This window comes from Eptatretus burgeri, chromosome 3, assembly GCF_056783735.1.
Source record: "Eptatretus burgeri isolate ZD-2024b chromosome 3, Ebu_testis_v1, whole genome shotgun sequence".
Lineage (NCBI taxonomy): Eukaryota > Metazoa > Chordata > Myxini > Myxiniformes > Myxinidae > Eptatretus > Eptatretus burgeri.
The window spans coordinates 71860640-71878985 of NC_140963.1; the positions used below are offsets into that span (position 1 = coordinate 71860640).

The 18346-nt window shown below is 41.9% G+C and overlaps 2 protein-coding genes across 3 annotated transcripts in view; one reads left to right on the top strand and one right to left on the bottom strand.

Moving 5' to 3' along the window:
* The window catches only part of LOC147030159 (complement C3-like), a 741443-nt gene extending 729714 nt beyond the window's left edge, over nt 1-11729 (bottom strand). Inside the window, exon 1 of the mRNA XM_085873916.1 lies at nt 11585-11729. Within this exon, the coding sequence (XP_085730042.1) occupies nt 11585-11714 (130 nt within the window). The 5' untranslated portion in view covers nt 11715-11729. The remainder of the gene's footprint in view (nt 1-11584) is intronic.
* The window catches only part of BABAM1 (BRISC and BRCA1 A complex member 1), a 52652-nt gene that overhangs the window by 23874 nt on the left and 10432 nt on the right, over nt 1-18346 (top strand). For both annotated transcript variants that reach the window (XM_085873921.1, XM_085873922.1), the window contains exon 2: nt 15842-15900. In XM_085873921.1, the coding sequence (XP_085730047.1) occupies nt 15842-15900 (59 nt within the window). The remainder of the gene's footprint in view (nt 1-15841; nt 15901-18346) is intronic.

The window sequence follows — 18346 nt, forward strand, 5'->3', positions numbered from 1 at the left end:
CGGGGGTCGCTTCTCTCACCCCTGGACCGATTCCCGTGAATTTAGCCGGAGACAGGAGAGCCCGTTTTCCTGTTCTCCGATACCAGTGCCGCGAGGAGGGCGATGGATTTGTATCGCACGACCTGACACCAGTGTTGCGGATTCGCGCCCGCCGGCGTGCTGACGGCCACGTAACTCGAATCGCGGCACGTCGCCCACCGGACGGACAATCCAGTCGTGACCCTCTCGGACTAACGCCGGGAACCAGTCACGGGTGGACCTTTCGGTCTCACCGCGATCGAGCCAATCAGCCCCCGCGTGGGATAGGGTTGCTCGCCAAATTCGATCTACCTAAGTACCCACGCGGAGGGTAGACCGGGCGATCGCACCTCGCCGCAGGTCGACTTCGGACACGGGCCACTTAAGCGACCCGTTCCGTACTATCAGAATAACCGAGCGGTGTTATCGTCGACCTCGACGGTTCGATTAATTATCGGGCGTATTCAGCCCACTACCAACCCTTTACGTGAAGCAAGATGAGGATTCAATGAAGGAAATGACGAAGCGAAGCGGGAAACAGTTCAACACAAAGCACATTTATTCGCGGCACACGGGAGCACACATATACAATTCCACCAAATGCACACAGAAAAGACAATGCAATTTACACAAAAAGCAAATGCAAAAGCGAAAACACAATGCAGAGCTAATACCGACTACCGAGCACACGGCAACACTTATACAATTCTACTTCACAGACGGCGCCGACAACACATACCCAAAACCAAGGAAAAGAAATACCCTCAAGGATGAGGCGGGCCTGAGGCCGAGACCGGGTCGCGCCTACCCGTCTGGTGATGAGACGCGGAGCGGCGATGGCGCCCCAACCCCGCGGGCCTCGCGGGCAGTGTCTGGTAGGGGGTGGGAAAGGGGCCCCCTTGGTCGCACTATCTCAGCGCGGGGGGAAACAGGAGGGGGTTGCTGATGCTCGGGGTATAGAGGATCTTTATTATCCCTGGTGTGCGTCTCCACCTCGGCCAGGTCGCGCTGTCGGCCTCCCTCGGGTGCAGCTCCCTGCACGACGCGAGCACCCCCTCGTCTGGTGTCGCCGCCTTTCCACAGCTCGTCCCCTCCGTTCCGACTCCAACGCACACGACGAGCAGCTCCACCGCCCGCGAAGTCTTGACCCTCTGCTTCCGACTCTCCTACTCTCCGCCTCTGGACTCTCCGACTCTCCACTCTGGACTCTCCGACTCTCCTACTCTGGACTCTTCTGACTCTCCGCTTCTGACTCTCCTACTCTCCGCCTCTGGACTCTCCGACTCTCGACTCTCCTGACTGACGAACACGGTCCTTTTATCCCCCCGTAGCTTCGCCTTTGACCCCCTCCCTTTGACCTTTCACCTCGCTCCCCATTGGCCCGAGAAAAAGTGGGCGTGAAGGCTTTTTGATCCACAAATTTGCATATATCGATCGTCCTGGAGGCGGGGCCAAATCGCCCCTCGCTCACCGATTGGACGGCAAAAAGTGGGCGTGTCGTTTTTTATCCGTTTTTGAAGCACAAAATCCGTGATTTTGTACACGCAGTTCGACGCGCGCCCTGCACGAGTCCAACACCGGTACCCACAGCGGGGCAAGAACGGTGGCGATGCTACGGTTGCGAGGTGTGACGTGAAGGTCGTGGCGGTTGTGGTGAAGCGGCGTTGTGGTTGGTGGTTGATGTTGTGGTTGTGGTGGTAATCATGGCGGTTGGTCCAAAATAAAGATAGTAAAAGAAAAACGGCTATCCTGAAGAGTCGCAGCTCGCATAAATGACATGTATTCCCACTAGACAACGGGTTTGGGCCTAACTACACATGCACTTACCGAGATACCTCACCTAAGGGACCTGAATGGTGGTTTGCGAATTTGGTAACCACAACAATATATATATATATATATATATATATATATATATATATATATATATATATATATATATATATATATATATATATATATATATATATATATATATATATATATATACATATATATATATATATATATATATATATATATATATATATATATTGGGCGTATAAAAAATAGTGTGGTAGATAAAAACATTAGAAAGGAAAAAATAACGCATCAAAAACTTTAACATTTTCACGCTGACGCTCACGCCAGGGGTATCGCTGTAGCTCTCTGTTCTTCGAACAGGCGAGCTAAAAATCATAAAAACATATAATTTCTAAAAATTGAAATTATATTTATATTTCGACCTACCGACCCTACATTTTAGCTGAAGAACTGCGTAAAACCAAGTTATAAAATAACTAAGGCCTAACTAGCACTGTTATTCAATATCCACTGTTGTTCATTTTTTTTTTTTTTTGTAAATATATATGATAAATGCTTATGATTGCCTTTCATGTTCTATTCCTAGTTATCCATATCTAAAATGAATTCAAGCTATTGACATCTTTGGAATTCGTACTGTCAACTAATAGGACTGGTGATGATGATTTTGACAGTCAAGTGAAGGTGGTATGGGACCATGTTGGGCAATCCATTTGGGGTCTGGAATCATCAAAAGGTTAAGAACCCGTGATTTAGAATGACCTTGCTTTTGCTTGAAAAATAAAAAGCAGAGGTGATGTTTAAATCATTGGTTCAAGTCTACAAGAAAGCAGGAAGTTCAACGAGAAGTTTGTAAATTTTGGCGGCAATTAAAGGGCAACACCAAATTATTGACACTGCTGTTGGAGGCCACAAATTAAAAATGCTGAATGGAAGTTGATCAAACTTAAAATAAACGAGAACTGCCACTTTATAACTGCTGGCAGTGATGACCGGGTACCCAGACGTCCGCCTTTGATACAACATGAGACTTGTATGATAGTTGCAAAGTTTCTCTTCAATAGGATAAGTGGTTGCAGAGAAAACATTCTTTAATAGTGATACAAATACAGCCCTGATTCGACACAACGTGGGACTGACGAGTTACGAACCGGGAAGCACAAAGTGTTCAATCTATTTATTCTGAATAGAGTTAGCCCTTTTTCCTGGGGGCATTGTCGGTATCAATTGAATTGCTATTCCTGTACCTTCAAATTCATTCAGGTGCAGCCAAATGAGCCTTGTGGAAATAAAAAATTCTCAAAGTTCTCAGATTCAAATAATTAAATAATTCTGGCTGCCAAACCGTGTGGCCGATTGGGTTGAAATTTTAAACCTATATTTCGCATGTCGGTTAGATTATAATTTTCAAGTTTCGCATATATTGATGCAGCGGTTCCAGAGTAAATATTACTTAATATTTTTCCTTCAATCCAACATGGCTGCCAAACCACGGTGCCAATCGAATTGAAATTTAAAACCTTCATTCTACATGAATGTTCAATGATAACTCTGAATTTTCACATTTATTGATGCGGCAGTTCCAGAGTAAACATTAATTAATATTTTCCCTTCAATCCAATCTGGCTGCCAAACGATGTGTCGTACATCAAAAGGGGGGAGAACTTTTTGTTCATCATGGAGAGGCGGTCATACCTGTGGAGTTTCGCCTCGATCTGGTCAGCCGTTTCAGAGAAGAAGACTTTTAAAGTTATTAATTTTCAATCCAATATGGCTGCCATACCATGTGACCTATTACAACATAAATTTAAATTCTCCCTCTAAGGAGTAGTGGATCATGCTTGTTAAGTTTTGTGTTGATCAGACAAGGTGTGTTTTTCTATCCAAGATGGAGGCCAAACCATGTGACTTGTAACATCATAATTTTACCATATACGCAGACATGGTTGTGTATGATAGTTGCCAAGTTTCACTTCGATAGGATATGTGGTTCCAGAGAAAACATGATTTAATATTTTTCTTGAATCCAACATGGCTGCCAAACCATGCGACATCAATTATTCATTAACAAACTTATATTCTCTACCCTTGAACAATACTTTTGTGAAGTTTCCCCTTGATCTATCAAGCCATTCTGGAGAAGAAGATGTTTGAAGGTTTGAGGGTAACTTCAATATGGCCACCAAACCATGTGACCTATCAATTAGAAATTAGCAAACTTGTGAAAGGATGTCATGTGGAAAGTGTGTGTGAAGTTTTGCCTCAGTTTGTCCAGCCGTTCTGGAGAAGAACATTTTTAAAATTTATTAATTTTCAATCCAAGATGGCTGACGAACCATGTGACCGATGACATAAATTTACATTCTGCCTCCAATCCTGTCGTGGAACACGTACGTGTGTGAAGTTTCGTGTTAATCGGATGAGGTGCGTTTTTCTATCCAAGATGGCCACCAAACCATGTGATATGTGATGTCATTTTTACCATGTATGCAGACATGATGGAAGATGACAGTTGCAAATTTTCATTTCGATAGATTAAGCTGTTCCAGAGAAAACATTATTTAATATTTTCCTTAAATACAACATGGCTGCCAAAGCATGTGACCTATCAATTATTATTCATTCACAAACTTATATCCCGACCTGTGCAGAATAGACTTGTGAAGTTTCCCCTTGATCTGACCAGCCGTTCTGGAGATGTTTGAGATTAAGGTCAATTCAATATGGCCACCAAACCATGTGACCTATCAATAAGAAATTAACAAACTTGAGGAAAGGACGTCATTGGGAATGTGTGTAAAGTTTCGCCTCAATCTATCCAGCCGTTCTGGAGAAGAAGATTAAAAAAAAAAATTCAAAACAAGATGGCTGCCGAACCAAGTCACCGATGACGTCACTATGATTTTTTTTTCTACAGTGAATTGTGTAGATGACGCTCAAATTTCAGATTTTTCCCATGCAGCGTTCTACTTGACGAATTTTCACCAGGATACCGCTTCACCGATGACGTCATGAAAAATCACCCGTGTTCCCGATGGGGAGTTCATTAAAATGTATGAAGCGAAAAAAATTTCCATTGCATGGTTTCAGAGATACAGAGGTCCAAATTTTATCGTTTTTTTCAAGATGGCGCCCGTACCACGTGACCTATGACATCACAATTATCAATTAAGTATGCTATCAAAAAAGATCCATACGATGGTGAAAATTGTGTCGATCGGACTTAGCGTTCCTGAGAAAATGATTTTTAAATCGAAAGAACCCGAAAATTGCCGGCGGAAAAAGAAAAATAAGAAATAAACAGAAAAAACACAATCGGTTACCCAGTCCATTAGACTGGGTACCCTAACAAGAATGACCGCACTGTGGTCACAATCTGCAGCACAAAATATATTTGTTCCCAAGTGAATAAATACCATGAGATAGAGCCATGTCTGTCCTGTGTTCCCATTTGAATAAATAAGATTATATAGAGCCGTGTCTGTCCCGTGTTCCCATGTGAATGAATTTGAAGAGTACTCGGTAGAGTGCATACCTCCACCACGTAATGCCTGATCCACGACAACATGTCAGGCCCAATACATTTTTGAAATATCGTGCTACACAGTACTATTTCGTTTTTGGCCCTATCTCTCAATTCTGAAGAATCACTTAAAAATTAAATAATTCTCGTATCCAGACCCGCATTCGCATCTTCACCAAAATCGAATCAATTTGTCCTTGTGACACACCCGACGTGTCCACCAAGTTTCATCCAAATCCGTCTACAACTTTTAGAGATATTGTGCTAGCTATCGTTTTTGGCCCTATCTCTCAATGGTGAAGAATCACTTAAAAAATTATAGTAGTCGGATCCAGATCCGGATCTTCACCAAAATCAAATCAGTTTGTCCTTGTCGCACACCGAACCTGTCCACAAAATTTCATCCGGATCCGTTCACAACTTTTTGACATATCCTGAACACAAACAAACAGACAGAACAGGGTGAAAACATAACCTCCTTCACCTTCGGTGGTGGAGGTAATAAGATTAGATAGAACAGTGTCTTCCCCGTGTTCCCATGCGAATAAATAAGATTAGATAGAACGGTGTCTGCCCCCTGTTCCCATGTGAATAAATAAGATTAGATAGAACGGTGTCTGTCCCGTGTTCCCTTTTGAATAAATAAGATTAGATAGATCCGTGCCTGCCCCATGTTCCAATGTGAGATAAAATAGATAAGATTCATAGTGATTCTGAACAGGGTATTTACTTTATAACTGTTATCTCAGTTTTGTCGCGTGCGTGCATGCATGTCCATGTCCCTCTCTTCCGCGCTCTCCATTATAATAAACCTTTTGTTCATAAAAAACCTGGACGTGGTCATTCGGGGTCTGGGACTTCGCCATGATGCGTGAGTGGATTTGCTTTAAAAATCCGGCAACGTGCCATTTGGGAGACACATGTAATGCATGATTAAGAGATTAACTCGACACCTCTCATCCATGTCAGCCTCCAACACGGTTATACCAGAACGAGCTGATTTGTCACATGGTCACAGATTGTTTAACCCCAATATCGGGCCGTTCAAAAATTATGTAACTAATTTTTTTAGGGAGGCCCATACGGGCTTGATTACACCTTACTCATAATTTTTATTTGACATATGATTGGATTTTTCAGGGTCCCTCATTGTGATTAACTTAACCCGAACAAAGCCAATGGAAATCTGATGCAATAATCCCGGGCAGTGTATAATCAGCAGAGGCCTACAGGCCTAATGTGCAAGGCTCACCAGAAAACCAAGATGGTGGCAATACCATTTGTCCGGGTGCCATGGTGGGTGAAGTCAAGCGACCAATGTGGATGTGGTTTGGCAGCAGTCTGACTTATGGGTGCACATTTCAAAAATCGAACCTCAACAACAGCAACACAGAGCCGTCGTAGACCTGTGACATTGCAGGTAAAAAATGACGACATTACTGTCATTTCCAGTCACATTTTTTTGGTTTTTTTTGACAGTAGTCAGGTCAGCCGAAGCGGCACAAAGGGGCGAGGAGGGATGTCAAAAACCTGCCAAACAAAAGAATACTGTATTTTGTGCTTGGTCTCTAATTGGTATATAGAACTCTGCGTTGCTGCACCAGTACTCATGCAACTGGCAAAGAATGAAAGCAGCCTGAGTTTTGTAAAATGTTTCAGCATTTATTCTCTTGACTAACTCAGAGAGTTCCTTGAACATGACACCCCATGCAGTTGTTCAATTTTAATAAAATAATGATTTTAACGATCGTTAAAAAAAGTCCAGAAGTTTCGTGCTATTGAGGTAGTTAAGAAGTCAGTCCCAAACACCACCTTTATACACCACACCACACCATTGAACCTTCATTGAAATTGGAGTACTGTGAAACCCCGACATTCACGGACCCTGAAGGATTCTCGGTCTTCGTGTGGTGCCACCAAAACTGATCATAACATCACATGTGACCTGCTTCTACATTTGTGACCCTATGCTTCATGTATTCGCAATTTTTTTTATTGTTTTTTTTTTTGCACACTTCAGGAATGGTCTCCTATATCCATCACCACTCATATTAATTCAGCCTGGGAATTGTTCCACAGAAACCTGCTCTCTCTTATGCACAGATTAATCCCATCTCGTCTTCAGTTATCTTACCCATCCTCCCGCTCTTGGTACTCTGATTGCTGTGGTGAGGCAGTTGCTTTAAAACAATTTGCCTTCTCTTTTTAAAGTCAAATCCAACTGAAAGCAACCTCAGGTTATTCCACAAAGCCCACAACAAGTGTGCGTCTACTCTCAGGAGAGCCAGAAAACAGTATCTGTCCCATCCCAAGAATGAGCTTTCACGCATGTCTCCCTCCTCTAAAATTGGGTGGCACCTTGACAAGTCCGTCCCTGGTGTATGCTCCCCTTCCATCCCTTCCCTCACTTCAAATGGCACCACAGTTGATTTCGCTCGTGAAAAGGCCATTTGCCTCAATTCTGTGTTTGCTTCAAAATCTTAGGTCCGTAACCCCTCACTCTCTGAACCTACCTTTCCCAGTTGTATGCAACTGCTCCTGAATTCTGTATTTTGCACCTGAAAAGGTGGAAAAGTTTTCGGCAACCCTTGACTCTGTAACTGATCAGATGGCATCAGCTCACGTGTCCTAAAAACTTGTTCTTGCACTTCCTCTTTCTGCCCTTTTCACCATCATTTACCATCGGTCATCTTCCATCTGCTTTGAAATCAGCCAATATGACATCATTACATTAAAAATGTGCAAAAACAGGTCCCCTTAACTACAGACCAATTAGCTTACTTCCAATCATCAGCTCGGTCATGGAATCCATCATCAAAGTTGACATAAAATCATTCCTTTACTCCAACAGCCTCATCTCAGATCATCAATTTGGGTTCAGATCTGGTTACTCTATATGCTGTTTCTACTCTCCCAACAATGGCTGGAGGCCCTCAATATCAGATATGAAATCAAGGCCATCTCTCTGGGCATATATTGAGCTTTTGATACAGTCTGGCATCCAACCTTGCTTTCCAAACTGTCTGCCTGTGGAATCCAAGGCCAACTCAATTCTTGGATTACTGACTTCCTCCACTCTCATAGCCAATGTGTGGCTCTCATTGGAACCCTTTCTTCTCCTCTCCCTGTCAAGGCTGGAGTAACCAAGGTGGTGTTCTTTTCCCCATCTTATTTCTAATCTTCATCAATAATCTCACTGACTGGAAAATCCTCTATCTTTTCGCTGATGACTCCACTCTGCTGTGATATCTCTCATCCTTCTGACAGACAGTCAGCAGCTTGTTTGCTCTCCTCAGACCTTGTCAAAATCACAAACTGGTCAAAAACTTAGAATACATCTTTCAATCCTGATAAATCTTTCTCTCTCTTTCTCTCTCTTTCCCTCTCTTTCTCTAATTCCCTCTCTCTCTCTCTAAAGACCGTTCCATTCCATATTGTCCACCCTTTGTGTTGTCCCTTATCCCTCATTACCTGCATCCCTTGTTTGTCTGTCTATTTTCTCCTTCTGCCCTGCTGTTGGTGTTTCCCCTTTCTCCTGCTGTTCCCATTGTTATGTTGTGTCTTGATTTCTTCTGTCATAGCTCTTCCATGAGCCTAGACCATGTGAAAAAAAGAAAACTATCCCCCTTTTTTCCCCTCATAGAAACTATGCCCTGACATTCGCGGATTCGACATTCACGGCATTTTCCAGGAATGTATCCCTCGAGAATGTTGGAGTCTTCCTGTACTGCAAAACTGGAGGTTCTTGGAAGTATTATGACAGGCGATTTATGTTCTCCAGTCTTCAAGTGCTGTATTAAATTCAATTTGAATAAAATAATGATTTGTCAAAGTAAAAAAAAAATTCCGGTTTTAAAGCCATTTTCCACAGTGTCTACTACATCGCCCTATCTGAAACATTATAGTCCAGTCAAATTAGTATCTTCACCCACCACTAATTGCAAAAGAATCATTTCCACTGCAGTGCATTTCAGTAAGACCCCCCTAATCACCATACTAAAAGTCCTAAAAACATCCTAGAAAGGGAAAGTAGTGTAATTTGCATAATTTGAAAATTAGCTTCCACCATAAGAGAAAATTCATATTTTTGCTATAACTTTGCATCTAAGTACCCAATTGAAGCAAATCAAGTGTCCAAACCCATGTTTTCAAGGTCAATGAACATGATAGGCACATTTGCAAATTAATATTTTGAATATAATTTGCATATTATGCAAATTAGTTTCAGGAATTAGAGAAATTTCTAATTTTCACTATTATTTTCCATATAAGGAACAAGTATTCAAACCCATATTATGAATATAACTTGCATAAAATATGCATATTAGCTTTTAGCAATTAGAGAAAATCAAAAATGTCAGATAACTTTGCATCCATGTGCCTGATACAAACAATAAAGTCATATAAAAGCAAGTATGAAAAATTAACTAAAGCAGCAACAATCAATATCTGAAATACTTAAAGTGGTGACACCCAATCAAGATGATAAGATACATTTAACACAGGTTTTCACTGCTAATCAGTAATGTGGTTAGTGTTCTTCATGAATTTTCAGGTAATATATCAATCAGTATCACTGCAATCATCTATCTCCACCCAAGATGAATTAGCGCAACTTACACCTTTACACACCCCACACATACATCCATGTACAGTCAATGGGAATATGCTTGCAGGTGCATCTGCTGGTGCTACACCTGGTCTTGCAGTTACACCTCAATATCTTGGTCAACTTCTCTGGTGCAGCGGGGAGATGTGTCTGCATCATACCTGACCATGCTGGCCTCTTAGGACGAAGGACAAATGCCACTTCCCACAGAAGATCAATGTGATACGTTGGAGCGTGCACTTCCATTGCCTGCAGTTCTTTGTATGTCAATGGATTAAGTCCTGTGTGCTGAGATTTGAAAGTTTTGATGTTGATCCTTCCCACTTTTATAATGTCATCCGTTGTCACTGATACTCTAGGTACAGGTTTACTTAGCAGCTTTCCTGGTGTGAAAGTGGAAATAATCCCCATTCCATGGAATGTTCCAAAGCCATCAAGAGTTCTTATATTGTGATCAACATTGTCACCAACATGCTGAATGAACTCTCCAGATCCAGGCTCGGGCAACTCTGCCCCTTGTGTAAGAGCGACACTTTTCTCGAACTTCTGCACTTCAGAATAGGAACAACTGAAGCCGTGTTTATGAAGAGTATCTACGATGAACCGTGATGAAAACTGATGATGCATTTCAGTTGCTAGTCCAAATTGCAATGGGGCGAGAATGACTCTTGGCCTTGTTACTTGCATTATAGCTTGTCCAATTGATGCTACCTTCAGATCAGTGTTTTTGCCAATGAACAAACCTTGCAACAACATCAGTAGTGACTGTGGAATGAACTGCACGGCTGCTTCTGTTAATGACATCTGTTCTCTGGTTGGATATACATCACTAGAAGGGTCAACTGCCTTTATGTCACTCTTGATAAGCTTGGCAACTGTGTTTATCATTCGTATTTTCTCAATATTGGGGTCCTCTTTCTTCTGTTCCTTGTAAAAGTCATGGAGAATATTTGTTGCTGTTCATCTAAAAGTTACAATATTTGGCTTCCCATTCAGCTCGGTTATTATGATATTGTCACCAAAATGTTCCATGAGTTTACTCTTCATATGTGTAAAGCCATAAGCTGCAATCTCTGAACCCAAACGACCTATCTCCATTTTCTCAATCAAGTCTGTTATTGTAATCTGTTCATCATCATTTTCCTCCAGGTACTTTGCAACCAACAGGAATGCTTCATATCTTTCTGCTTCTTTGGGTCTGCCAAGCCTTTGTTTCTTTGCAGCACTACCTAGTCCAGAGGAATGTTGCTGTGGAACTTGCTTCCCAGTCCTGAAGTTGACATTACAGCTTTGATGATAAACTGCATCGGCTGCGATTAGGTCATGAGCATATGCAATTCTGCCTGAAACCAACGTAGACCATTCATCTGTCCTTTGTGCACATGAATGCAAGACAATATTTTGGAATGATGTGGTTCTTACAGGATAGACATTCATGCCATCACGCTTTTTCTCATTGTAAGTAGCTGGTTCACCGCAAATCAAAGAGTGCTTGTCCAAACTGAACGTTGGTGTTTCTGAACGAAGAATACACGGTGAGGGCTGATCTTGTTCAGTTACTTTTTCCTGTGCCTTTGCAATCATTTGTGGATGAGTGAAAACCCGTCGGCATTCTGTGTGTACTCACTGACCTTCATGAGTTCTTTTACTACTTCCTTGCTGCTCACTGGCCCTGTTCATTCTCTCGCTCCCCTTTTCTCGTAGGATTGCAGTATCCTGACCATCTTCTAAACTCTTCTCGCAGAAAACACACTCAGCCATAGCTATCTGTAATTCATGAAATAACAGAGCAGAAACAATACAAGTTAGGGTTAGGGTTACGGTTCAATCGGATACAGTACTTAGATGCAAAGTTATATTCTGGCCTTGTTATACTCTGGATCCCTTCTTAGCCTTGATGATAGAGCGGATCCAATGCATCTTCCACTAAATGTTTGAATCAGTTAATGATGGCGCAGCCGAAGCCCTCTTGAATTTTTTTTCCGGCATGATACCTCCCTAAATTGCTGAATAGCACACTGATGTCGTGCGTCCGACAAGTGGCAGGACTTGTACAACAGATGTCATGTATCAGGACAGACATGAAACTCCCATTATGAAAATTGTTTTAGCAAATGCACTTCATTATGCACCAGAGCACTGCATTGGAAAAAAAAGGCAGTTTTTTTATCTATCCATAACATTTACCTTCAGTTTTACAGGTAAAATTATTTCCTAAGCAAATTCAAAGTGAAGTCACCATTGGTACAACTGACGAATATTACATTGACAGGCTATCTATCTGCTGGGATTTAAGGCCCGGTCACACCTTGACGTTTTAGCCAACGTATGCCGATTTTTGATTTTTTTTTTCTAAAACGCTGGCACACGTTGAATACGTTATGGGTAAGTTTTGATAACATTGAGAGCACGCTGGCATACGTCGTAGTACGTTGCCATACGTCGTTGTACGTTGGCTTTAAACGTTGTACTTTTCGGTTGTCCTCAAATTTTTTCATGCTTGAAATTTCACGACGTATGCCGGCGTATGACTCACACGTTCCGCTACACTGGCCACAAGTTGTATGCACGGTCTGCGATCGTTGACAGACGTCAACACATGCTACTTGTAAGTTAATCATAAGTTGAGACACGCCGAGGTAATGTTTAGCGTACCCGAAACTTATTTCTAACCTACGATTAATGTGTTGTTGGCACGTTATGCGATCGTTGCCACACATCGACAGACGTTACTTTTAAGTTACTCATAGGCTGAAAGACGTCGGTATAATGGATCGTCCTTGCGTCAGCGTCCACGGCCACGGCCAGGACACTTATTTGCAGCATTCTTCAAACTTTTCTTCGGCATGACGAGGATGTTCACACTTCGATGTCTAGCTTGGCTATGATTCCAATTGTCCATCGGCAGCGTCTATTTAAAATAGTCGAGTTTGAGCGTTTTAACACGTTCAGAAGAAACGATTAAAATTTCCGAGCGCCAGCGTCAAAAAACAAAGGCGAGTGACAGCAATTTAAATCGTTCATTGTAAACAATGAAAATAGCTGAGTGGTACCGTTTAAAAGTCGTTGAGTGTAAAAAAAATCCAATTGTTGAGCGCAAGCATCTACTTTCAATAGTGGAGATGCAGCCATTTAAATCGTTGAGTGGCAGCCTCTGAACCTACCCGTGGACACGCGGACGCAAGGACGATCCATCATAACCCACACCCTCCCCCTCACACTCACCTACTACTGCCAACATGAACAAACTACTACTAATACTAATACTAATACTGATACTGATACTGTTACTGCTGACATGGACATCGACTCAAAAAGGAACTCGAAAACACTGTTGGGTTCCCCTTTTATGAGCAGCATTTTTATATACCAATTCCCAAAACCGCTGGGAACACGTCTTGATATGGCAGTTGTAAGCTAGAAACACATTCATTTTTTTTTTTTGTCGACCGGAAGACGTCATTGGAATACGTCTACATACGTCGATGTGTGTTGGGACTACGTAAAGAATTGGTTCAAAGCACGTCAAACATAAGTTAGAAATAAGTTTCGCGTAAAAAAGACATTACTGCGACGTGTTTCGACTTATGAGTAGCTTATAAGTAGCCTTTGTGGACGTGTGTAAGCGTCCGCATATCGTGTATAAAACTTATCCCCATCGCATGCGGAACGTGTGTCATACGCCGAGTACGTCGTAAAATTTTGAACATGTTTAAAATTTCTTGACGTACTCTACTTACTATGACGTATGATAGCGTACTTTAGCGTTCTACTCACGTATACCAAACTTACTCATACCGTATTTGACGTGCCCCCAACGTTTTAGACACATTTTTCTTAGGTCGGCATACACTGGCAAGATCGCCAAGGTGGGAAGCGATGTTGTCACTTCCATTTCTACGGCAGTTATGATTCGAATCGTTGTGCGTCAGCCTTTTAATAGGCTACGTCACGACATCGTCGGCGATGCGTGCAACGCGCTATGCCGAAGTTAGACTATCGTTGGGCATCGGTTGTGTAGGCCAACAACAGGTTCAGCATTCGTTGGTATAAGTTATCTATAACACAACGAAACGTTCTGTGTCCATTACTAATATGTTATGCATACGACCAACTCGTTATGAATACGTCCGAATCTTTAAAAAAAAAACATCAAAAGTTCAACATAAGCCAGCGTTTTACATACATTTTAATACGTTGCCATCGCTGGCTAAAACGTCAAGGTGTGACCGGGCCTTTAGGGCAGTTCCTGTGACTTATGTGAGGCTCTTTTAACTTTTGGGAGTTTCCTGGGTTAAGTGTTCTTCTGAAAGTTGCAGAAGTTTCATGGAATTAAAAGTGGCTTCAGGGAGTTCTGGATGTCTCATGGGATTAAGAGCAATTTCTGGGAATTACAGTGGACTCCTGGGACTTGCAGACATCTTTTGTGATTAAGAACGGTCTCCCAGTATATCAGGGACACAGAAAATATCTCCCAAAAGGGAAAGCATGTATCCTGCATTCACATGATATCTAAATCGTACACGACCATTCTTTTTTGTGTAAGTCGAGGCTTGTGGAAGAGCAAGAATACAGATCAGAACAGGAGGAACACAGTGTAAAGTGGGGAAACGCACCAACAGCATGGTAGAGTGACACGACAGAGGGACACTCGGAGGCGAGGGGAAGTTTTCGGGGATGATTTGTTTTAAGACCCATTAGACACTCAAAGGTGACTATGTTACCTCTTGTACAGGGTGACCACAAAAAACTTACCGACCTTACCCATAATAACTTCCACCATACTAATTATATCATCTTACTTTTTGCAGGTGCAGAAATTGGAGTTTGTGTTTAGTCAGATTTTGATTTAGTCAAGATGGCATGTTGAACAAAATGGGGCTATGAACAACAAAAGACAAATAATTTCTAGCCAAAATGTACCTGCCAACGAAATCCTGAAGAGGACTTGAACCAAGTTTAGGGTTATATGCTTAAAGCAATCTCTACTGCGGAAAGCCACAATCCATAGGTTATTTCAAAGCAGCAATAACTGACACAATCCGTTCAATCGCTAGAGCCGAATGTGTAAGAGTAATAAACAATTTTGCCCCTCAAATCCAAGTGTGCCTGCAGTGCCGAAGCCTACACTTGGAGCACTGTGCTCTAACTTCAATCAAATCAACAACATTAAATATATCCAACCAAGACTTTCCACAGTGATCATGCATGATGTGAAGCAAATGTGTACCAAAGGATGTGTCATTTTAAATAGAAAATAAAAAGGTTAATCGAATTGTATGGGTACCCTTTTTGTGGTCACCCATTATTTACCACATTCATTTCATATGCAGCCTGTGGCAGCTTGTTGCATCATTGCTGGGAGTGCCACTTTGCTGCTGATGCAGTTCCCCCTGTAAGTTGTGGCAGAAATTTGCTCATAATTTGTTCAGGGTGCCGGCGATGACTCGCCTCTACTCTTCACAAAGGACACCGTGCGCTCTTTAATGTCCACCAGCTAAAGCTGGCAGACAAGACACCTAATTCAACTTCCATCCGAAGGACAGCACACACATTGATGAATCAACCTGCCTGTGAGATAGCAGGATGACAGTTTATAGCTGGGTTAGGTTTCAAACCTAAGCTTGACTCAGAGGTGAGTGTGCATACCTCGAGGCCTTCCTGCCAGCCCATCCCTGCTATTTGACAGTAGTTTTCCATGTCAAATTGGAACACACTTGAAGTGCTTCTTCTAAATGCCTAAATAGAAGTATTTTTTTCATACTGCTTGTTCCCAATTTCACTCTTCCTTATCAATTTATTTCCATCATGTCACAAATGTGGGTAATGAAAAGTGAAGAAAGAAAAATGGAGTAAAGCCTTTTTCCCCACTTGCTGTCTCTGCACAGGTACTGTGTGTGGAGCTGTTTCAAGAAAATGCACTTGTGGAATATGACCTACCTAAAGGGTGAGTGCCTGTGTGATGTACGTGTCAATTAATCTAAAGCGATGCTCTCATTTAAACCACTCTGTGATGAATTATGTGGCACTTTTATGAGTCACAAGACACAGTGTAAAACATTACCTTGAAATCAGGAAGTTGAGTATTTCCAGCATCGTTTTGGATATGTATTCTACTTCTGTGACCATGTTTTATGAACAAGAAAATGTTTCTAAAGGTACAGGTTTTACATGGTGACACAGAAACATTGAAGCAGTGTGAATGTTCTATTACCCTGCCTGGCAGGCAATCGATCAAATTGAAAATCATTCCAAACTTACTGTTTTAAGCACATCATAAAGGACACAAACTACAGGTCCCAATAACTGTGTAAAACTAGGTTCCCACTATCACGATGTGCGGCTCAATTGAAATCGTGGTCTTAATCGTGGACTAATCGTGGTGATCCTTTCAGATCTTGAGGTCAGTCGTGGCAATCGTGTTAATCGTAGAAAATTTCTGAACGGTTCAAAATTTTTCTACGATCAATTGTCAATCGGGATCATCGTATCAGATTGTATTGCATCGTAACAAAGCGCGACAGATCGCATCTAATCGTGCTTCCTAATTGTGGTGATCAGGATCGATCTTCGACAAGACAAACACCACGCTCTGTGAGACCATGATTTCAATAGTGCCGCACATCGTGAAAGTGGGAACAGACCTTCAGAGAAATTCCATGATCAGCTACGAATGGCCAATCGTGGCGTTCGTAACGGATCGCACGACAGTGGGAACCTAGCATAACGTGTTAAACAAGGTGGTGTAAAAGACTACATCAATGGCTGTAAACTTCTTAAGGAAAGTTGTTTTTTTTCTACAACCTTTAAAATCGTTATTTTATTATCCTCACCAGAAGAGAGGGTTTTGTATTTGGGTCTGTCTGTCTGTCCGCACAGAACGTGAATACGGTTTTTTTCTGCAACCGTTTGGCGGATTGACATGAAATTTTCACCAAAAGAGCAACTACTCATGTACAATGTTTTAGTGATAATTATGACATCATAGGTCATGTGGTGTGACAGCCATTTTGTTAAAAGGAAAAACTTTGGACCTCTGTAGCTCCAAAACCGCACCATGGGAAAAAATTGAAACTTTGCACGTGACTAGTACTCCACATGGGGAATAAGTATGATTTTTGCATGATGTCATGGATGCCTTCGTTATGACATCATAATTGCATACGTAGAACACTACATCCAATGAGAATGAAAATTTGAGGGTCATCTTGGGATAAATTAGACGAGAGAAAAAAATGGATGAGGTCATCAGTCTTTAGCTGATGAGGTTCTTCAGCCATTTTATTAACTTTTTTTTTTAACCTTCAAAAATCTTCTGAAATGGTTGAACAGAAGAATAAGGCTCACTTGGCTGTGCCTGGATGGATGGGTTTGAGGGTAGAGGAGTAGCAGCTGAAACCCAAATCCTATCCAGGTTCCTCCTGACGACTTGATCTTTGCTTTATTCTTGTTTGGGTTCTTTCTGATGACTCCAATGCAGTACAGTAATACCTTGCTATACGCTTTCTCAACATGCTTCTTTCCGTTTTATGCTCCTTATACATTACTAGTACGTGCCCGTAAAAAAATAATAATAATAAATAAATAAACCACACAGGCCGTTTCTTCGCTCTCACGTGCCCGTACGTGCGTGACCCGGAAGTTCGATATTATTCGCAGTTACGGTTATTCGCAGTTTATTTTTAATACCCAATTATTCAATTAGCGCCAACGTATTTTACCTTTTCGCAATGTCGTGGCAAGGAAAAACAAAAAGAGAAGAGAAGAGAGAGAAAAAATGTACTTCCTGGTTCGGAGCATACCAGCACTCTGATGTTCCCGAAATTTATACACCGTCTAATATGAAAACGATCATAACTTGGGCCATTCTGTTTATCTATAAATGCGCATAAGAAATCGAGAAATTATTAGAATACACGAAGTCATCACTCTCCGGAAGCCCGTACGTTGTAACCCGTAATGGGGAACGCGGCTGTGCTTCCCTTCCCCATCGGCCACGCCCACGCAACAACGTGTCTTCCCATTGGTTTGGTAAATAAATGGCCATAACTTGGGAAGCACTTGTCCGATTAATATCAAACCTTGAAAAGGCACATCCTCAGGTCCCCAGCAACATACCTGGCAAGTTTCAATTAGATCGGACCAGAGGTTGTCGAGAAACAGTGGTCACACACACACACACACACACACACACACACACACACACACACACACACACACACACACACACACACACACACACACACACACACACACACACAGATTGCTGGAATTATAGATAGATGACTCAACCTCCCTAATCCACTCACTGGCTTCAGACATACACCAATGTGTATCACACGGATGTTTCACAACAACCAGTCCATTACGCCTCGCTCACGGTCAGTAAGAGC